Genomic DNA, 8,003 nt, shown 5'->3' with positions numbered 1-8,003 from the left:
TTTGATTGCAAGCATGCACTCAGCCTTGTGTGCTTCCTCTATTTCCAACTGCACAAGCTCTCTTACATCAAACCATCTCACCTCCATCAAGTAGCGAAAGATAATCTACATTACATGATAGAATCCACTGTTCTCTCTCCCTGTCACCACACCACACTGCCCGAGCTAACAAATTACAGACAGCGGAGGGAGAGAATACAAGGGCAAAAATAGAATCAAATTGAATACAAACGGTCAAAACCTCATACGGAGAGAAAAAAAAAATACCATCCATAAAAATCTAGAGCAAAACTTCATACTTCCAGTGTTGGAAACTATATGAACCCAAGTACCGTGGAGTGCTTCATAAGGTAACCAAGAATAAGCTCCTTCAATCAACAAAGATCCGTTCCAGCTTGCATTCCCTTTTAGCAATCGTGCGATAGTAATTCAGTGTTGTTCACTTGCGTCTCTTCCATCGCAATCATCCCCGGACTCCATTGCCTTTACAGTACTTTCCTCATGGCCATCAGACAGCTTTTTGAACACCGCATTCATGTCATCGATGGTCTTCGCCTCGATACAACTCATGTTGCTTTCAGGCTCCCTACCATCTCCGGCCAAATGCAGACTTTCAACATGTGCTCCTTCTGGAAGAAGTCTGTCGTGTTTTGCGCACTCGACAGCCTCTGCACGTCCAACTTTATCTTCGTTTTGTTCAAAGCAATTGTTCACATCAACACTAGAGTGTTCCTTCAGAACAGCAGAAATGTCCTCCACTGATTTTGCATCAATGAAATGCAACTGTCCAGATCCCTCCAAAGGCTCTGAGTCAATATCAACGCCTGGGATAAGTGCGGTTTCAGTGTCAAGGGTGGGCCCATCAACCCCAACAGCACTTGCTTGTATAAAGGCCATCTCTATGTCCTCCAGGGACTTGGCATCAACATCCATCATCTCAGCATCAGGTTTAGCTGTCCCAGGCTCATTTTTAGTAACTTCCAGTTCAGTTACTCCAACCGCTAAGTATGCTTCTGACGTTGTATTGACTGAAGGAGTTTCTGTGCCTTCTGGCTCATCGTGTGGTAGGTGTTTGTGTAGAGTTTCAACATGTGTTCCTTTTGGAAGACTGTCGTGTTTTGCGCATTCTGCGACCTCTCCAGATCCAACTTCATCTTCGTTTTGTTCGAAGCAATTGTTCACATCAACAGAGTGTTCCTTCAAAGCAGCAGAAATGTCTTCAACAGATTTTGCATCAATCACATGCAGTTCTTCAGAACCCTCTAAAGGCTCTAAGTCAATGTCAACGCCTGAGATGTGTGCGGTCTCAGCCTCATGAACACCACCACCACTCGCTTGTTTAAAGGCCATCTCTATGTCCTCCAGGGACTTGGCATCAACAGCCATCATCTCAGCATCAGTTTTAGCTGTCCCCGGCTCATTTTTAGTAACTTCCAGTTCAGTTCCTCCAACTGCTAAGTATGCTTCGGATGGTGTATTCACTGAAGGCATTTCCATGACTTCTGGTTCCTTGCATGGTACGTTCAACTCTCTGTTCATTTCTTCAAGAATCCTTCGCCGAGGATTGTAGACAGTTTGCTCAGGATCATCACGAGATGATCCTATTGTCCAACTGAATTCAGGATCAGCGCCACTTAGATAATCAACCAATGGGGAGAGATCGCCAGAGTCTAATGCACTGTTATCTGATGTGGCAATGTCTCCACAAGTCTTAGGGGTAATCAAGGAGTCTTCTGCAACATCATCGGCAGGGTTGTAAGCATGGGAGCTAAGATCAGGCACCTGCTGATCCAGTCTCACCGGTTCTACCCGGAAGTCTCCCACCGCATCCAGTTCCGACAGAAAACTTTCATCAATGCCGTTATCCTCTAAAGGCTCAGGATAGATTCTATCAGCATCATCATCGCCATCATCATCAGAATCAAGTAGATAATCAGAAGTCATTTCTGCATTCATATCAACCATATCCACCCTGTCAGGTTCAGAAGCCACCGAAAAGAATGGGTTTGAGACATCTTTAGGTTCAGCCGATGGAGAATAGATGGAACCACTCGCACCAGGAGGACACAAGGAAGCAATCAAAGAACTTGGGCTTACTTCCGATGAAACATCAAAGTGCTCTTCAATTACATGCAAGTCAGTCAAGGCAGTACCAGAACCTGTAAACTCTCCAGTTTCATGCTTTTCTTGCATGTTGAAGTTCTCGACAACTCTCTCCTCAGGGATAGGATGAAGGTCCATAGATATTGCTGGTAATGTTTCCTTTTCAAAATCAGTTAGCAGGTCCATAGGCCCATGAATAAGGTTTTGTAATGGGATTTCATTGTTTGGACAGGACATGGAATCAACATTTCCATTTTCCTCAGCTATACTGGTGGCACCAAGACCAAGGTCCCTGGATCTTAATTCATGCTCTTCAGCTGTCCTAGGAGAAGAAAGCCATTCTGAAACTTCAGCTGTTATGTTTGGTGCCATAGAAGACTTAGCACCCAGGACCCTTTCACCTGGACAAGAGTACATCCATTATATAACAAAAGACAATATGACCGGAAAAGAGAGAAAAACTAGAAATTCCCATCCAGCCGCTAATTTGGTGGACCTATTTTATTAGTGGACTACAACCAACAAACCTTCACAGCAGTACGTAGGCAGATTACAGCCTATATATCATCATGAATGTAACTAAACAGAACAGAAGCGCTAAATCTTCATAACCGCACCTAAATAGTTCACAACCAGTAGACCATCACACTATACTTACACAGATCACAACCATGATCATCTTAGATATGTATTAGTATTATGCTATTTACAATAATAACACCAAAATGGCCGGCAGGCTGTTTGATCCAAAATTAAACAATGGGGTGGAGTTGATTACAGCCATTCCTGGTCAAATTAGACATAAATTTGGAGAATAACAATTGGTCGTGATATACTTAGTACATTTACAAAAATCCATCGGTTGGATATATATCGACGCTGATCCGTCAGGTATAATTATAGAATCCACCAGGTCTGATCTAACGGTTCCAATCTATCATCTATAGTTATGAATGTATGCTAGATCAAAAATGATTAAGGATGTTGAGCGGGAAGTGGTGGTATGCATGTGCGTGTGTGTCTGTGTGGAGGGAGGGGGGGGGGGTGTCAAGGGCGCAAATATTCATTCATTTAAGTTGACAGACAAAAATTTCTTACCATCTCCATCTTCCCAGCTAAGCAAGTCACCAACTGGATGAAGTGGCACCATAGAACTCCCATCTGACTTGGGCATGTAATTTTCACCATGATCCTTCCCTTTGGTTGAGGCAAGATATGCTTCTCTTTCTTCTGATCTTTCGAAGACAAAATGATGCAGAGCAATCTCACGCTCATCAATGTCACTGTTGTCTAGTTCAACATCCACGGAGTTGATACCATCTGAACATTCACTGCCAGCATCTGCAAGGTCACTGTCCTGTCTCAGGAGTGCTGGTGACTCATGCTCCCTGTGCACATCCTTTTCATCGAGGTCCTTGTGTTCCTCCTGATCAGCAACTGAAGAAGCCATATCAGATTCAGTAACAGAACTCAATTTGGATTCACTCTTGTCACTGAACTGCCTTTGGAAAGAACTTGTGCCACCTTCCACTGTCTCAGGGACAAAATATGGCCTCAATCTAGACAAACGTCTCTCCTGCGTAGCATCTGTAGTTCCAAAGTTGAAGCTCTCGTGTCTTCTGAAGATGTCACGATGAGAAGTTGGTGGTGATTTCCCAGGGCTTAAATTATCATGTGCAGAAACACCACTTTCGCTGGAATGCTCAAGAAAATCAAATGGGTTCTTTCTTGCATGCAGGATTGAAGGAGCTGAGCCAGGAATTGCTGCTTCATCAGAATCATATGGAAGGTCAAATGGGTTCCTCCTTGTTACTGAGATGTGTGATACTTGTGCACCAAAGCGTGATAAGTCATCTACATTTTTCCCATTGGCATCTGTTAGGTTATTGTCAATTTCAAATACTATATTCTTCCTGGATCTTCGCCTAACCATCAAAATCTCCAACCTACGGTTTCTTTCCATCTCAGAATATCCAAGATCCATCAGATTCTTTGCATCGTCTGCTGTCCAAATAAATGCAGCTTCCTGACCTTCACCTTTCTTGTTCTCCTCACCACCATCTTTAGTATCATTGTTGCCATCATCATCATCATTACTGTCATCATCCGTTTCATGATCCTGCGAGGAGACATGTGAATCACTGTCTGAATCATCATTAGGAATGGGATCAGGACGAGTGAAATCAGCACCCAGAAGAGGGTCAATTTCATCAAGAACTGGTGCAATGTCAGTCATGGATGCATCGGGTGAAGAACTCTCAGCCCCATCAGAGTCAAAACCAGATGAACCCTCCTGACTGCCAACTGATGCCCATGGCGAACCAAGAGAGGAATCAAGGCGATTTTCGTCAACGGCCTTGCTAGTATTGATCTTAATCCCATCAAGCTTTTTATTCTGGCGCACAGAAACTGCATAAGTTGGTCTACTAGTTCCAGCTGCACCATCAGTCAGCTTCTCTTCAGAGAAATCACTCACTTTGCTAGCTGCTAGATTCAGATTCTCCTGCATTTCAGCATGCTTATTAACATTCTCACTGGATGAGAACATATCCAAGGATGCATCCTTCTCACCCAGACCTTCAAATAAGCTGGTGTTCCTATCAGCCATATCTGTCACAAAAAATGAATCTGCGAATTGCATTCCCTGGTTAAAGTGCAAGCCCTCCCTAACCCCAACCTCTCCACGGAAATTGACCATGGAAGGAAATGGAGTTAATGTTTTAGGTTTGTTGCAATGTTCGAACTTCTCATCTTCTTCATCAACTCTTCTCAGAAGAGGAACCTCATCATCAAGCTGAGTAGACCTCTCTCTGACAGAACCTGTCCGCTTTGTTTCCCTTTCTTTGAAGTTTTCTGTAGTATTCCTAAAACTAGGCACTGAAATTCTCTGATCTGACCCAAATTGAACATCCCTTGAAGAATTCTCCACCTTCAAAGATGGAATCTCTGGAGTAGTCTTGGTATCCTCATCATTAGCTTCAGGTAGGTTCGTGTCTCCATAACTCAGTAAGATTCCCAGAAGAAGAGTGGTACATATAATTACAGGTGAAGAAGAAAGAAGGAACGCAAAGAATCCCGGTGCAGATCTGTACAATAAATAGAGCAAAACACCCAAACTGAAAAGGACCGGATATTCAGAGACACATCTGTAGCTTGTTCTAATGGAGGACCTCAGAACTTTCTTGATACACAGACCAACTTGTTTTGTCTCAAGAGCCATGGCATGTACCCTCTCAGCCTCCAGCCCAAACCTAGCATTGCAAAAAATAGAGACAATATCAGTTGGTTCATCTAATGAAACATAGAATTTTGTATCAATTGATGCATATAAAAAACACTTTCCAAACAAATCTGTTCTGCTAACTTAACAATCCCATGCTCAGCCAACTCGCGAGTTTTGGTTTGTTCCTATTTATTACAAGAGCTGAGCTAACACGCAGTTGAGTCGACCATCAACAGCACCAATTTGTGCAATTGAGCCAGATACATAGGAGAAGTAGTAAAATTAGATTAGAAGTAGACTACGCAAGCATAAGGCAAGCTAATAAGCAACTCTTGTTGAGTAATTAGGCAGCAATCCGTACAAATCAAACGTTGCAACTGATCACTAGGCAGATCATCACTGATGAAACGCTAGCATCAGAAGCGCTTCAGATGCGAAATCGGTAAGCTAAACCCCAACTTGAGAAGGCGAATCATATGAAAACGCCATCACCTTTTACTGCTTACGGAGCAAGGGGGACGCAGATCCTCCCCACGGAGAACTCAATCCCCACCCACGAGGCCGCGACGAACACTAGACAGAGAATCAAGACACGAGCGTAATCGATCCCGTCGGTCAGGGACCCCCAGGGGTCACTATCTATGAGCAACAGCGTACCTCCGAGGAAGGCGAGCGGGCGGCTACCACGAGGCGAGGGCGGGGAAAGCTCCAAGAAGCGGAAGGAACAAAACAGCCGGAGCTGAACTCCTGTGCTGTGCTGGAACCCAGCGACCCGTCCAAAAGGAGGAAGCCAAGAGCAAGAAGCGATCGGCCGAGCGCCGGGGTCAAATCACAGCGGCGTGAGCGCAGAAACGCAGTGCCGGGCGCCTGCGTCCCCGAACGGTGGGGGTAGCAGCTGAGCTGATAGAGGAAGGCGCGGTGCGGGGCGGGAGCTTGGACCGCCGCTTTCGGCGGCGACTTCGCGGGGCAGCGAAGCGGATTTGGTGGCGGTGGGGGGGGGGGGGGGGGGGGGACGGCGATGGCGATCGCCAGAGGGCGGAGAGAGGAGCAAGGAAATGAAAAAAAAAAGATGGAGGGGAAAAGGAAGGGCGGCAGTGGCAGAGAAAGCGGAAGGGGAGTGGGCGGGCCCGGCCTTTCTGTCTCTCTGTTAATGCGGCTGCCCCCGCCTCGTTTGGCTGGTGGGTGGGTGCCACGTCGCGTGGGGCCGGCGGTGTCAGGGGGAGAGGGCGGGCCATGCCTGCGTGGAGGAAGGCGACGGCGGCGAGGGACTTCCCTTTTCCTGCTGGGCAGCCTGGCGGGCGGGGGCTGGTGTCGGACCGGCGGCACTGGCCACGGCGCGGACGGCCGTCGCTTTTCGCTGCTGCCGTCAGGAGGGCGTGGTCGGTCGTTTAGCTGTGGAACTTCTCGCACGCACGCGCAAGGGAACGAGGATGGAAATGACTTCTTCGCCGTTGCAGAAACGACGCTGATTATGACGGTTGTCTGCATTACCGCAAACAAACACAGTTGTAAGACGAGAAAAACCTGCTTGCTTGCATACAGGGAGGCCTGATTCATATCGACACGAACCTTAAAGCAGCTTCGACTCGTTTGGACCGCTCGAGCCGCTCGAGTCGAATGTTACCAACGAACAAGATTGAGAGATGGAAAAGTGACGCATGACATACGAAAAGGCGTAGGGAAAATCAGGATGAAGATGGCGCGAGAAGGAAATCAACCGAGGCGGGGATGATGTGTAATCTAGCCTCATCCCACCCTCACCTTCATGTACTCGCTCATTTCTTGCTCTAGGGCAAGCACATCCTCACTTCTTGGCATCGACATCAACGTCACCTCAGATCTATGCAAGCGACGACGGCGGCGTCACTCTCCTGCAGCAGGAGTTGCTTCCTCCCTTATCCTTGGCCTTCATCTCGCCCTTTTCGTCTCAGGCATGCCTCGTCTCCCGCCCTCGCCGTTGACTCCAAAGCTGGTAAGTAGCATACAAGCCCCCTCCTCCTCCTTTGTTAGCTCATCTATTAGGCCATTGAGCAAGGTGTAGGATCGATTGCGTCATTGCTGACCGCATCATCAATGTCATGTAGTATAACGGCCCGCGAAATTAGAGAATCGGTACAAGGGAGAAGGGGTTGAGATCTAGAGTTCAACCAGTTTCTTGATGAAGAAGATGATAAGATTACAGAGAGGAGTGGGTGAGGAGCAGAGCGGAAGGTGAGGTTCAGAGGCACATACAACACACATGCCTCTCCTCTATCCACTACACATGCTTATAAAGCATGTGCACACGCTGCCTCGTGGGTCCACACTCACATGGCTCGTCCAACCAGAGTTGTCCACTCATCAAAGTGATGCAGGTGTGACACTCCCCTCTTCTTCAGACAAAGACTCCCCTTCTGGTTCAGTTTCTCAAGCTCGACGGCTACTGTAGGTTCGTTCTGTTCGTCCGTGTCGTGGTCCTCCCAGATGATCGCTGAAGGGAAACGACGTCGAAGAGTGTCGTAGTCTTCCAAGTAGTGCTTGTGGGTGACGAAGACCAACGGATCCGGAGTTGCACGATCGCGTTGGTGCGCCGCTTGACCATGTGACGCTCCAAATCTCCAGTGGATCGACGTCGCTTGTCGCCAAGCCTGGCAGGCGCGGCAGCTCGGCGAAGACCGGCTTGTAGTTGGGTGTGATC

General features: G+C 47.2%; 1 protein-coding gene across 1 annotated transcript; it reads right to left on the bottom strand.

Moving 5' to 3' along the window:
• On the bottom strand, window positions 1–6,335 carry LOC123444671. Its single transcript, XM_045121463.1, has 3 exons — window positions 5,984–6,335; window positions 3,202–5,354; window positions 1–2,504 (listed from the first exon to the last, which is right to left on the bottom strand). Exons 2-3 carry the CDS (start codon window positions 5,321–5,323, stop codon window positions 430–432), a joined length of 4,197 nt encoding a protein of 1,398 aa, XP_044977398.1. The 5' UTR covers window positions 5,324–5,354; window positions 5,984–6,335; the 3' UTR covers window positions 1–429.
• Window positions 6,336–8,003: the final 1,668 nt, after the last annotated feature.

The sequence above is a fragment of the Hordeum vulgare genome, chromosome 3H, assembly GCF_904849725.1.
Source record: "Hordeum vulgare subsp. vulgare chromosome 3H, MorexV3_pseudomolecules_assembly, whole genome shotgun sequence".
Lineage (NCBI taxonomy): Eukaryota > Viridiplantae > Streptophyta > Magnoliopsida > Poales > Poaceae > Hordeum > Hordeum vulgare.
The sequence above is the reverse complement of the archived record's forward strand: the minus strand, read 5'-3'. Positions and strand labels throughout refer to the sequence as shown.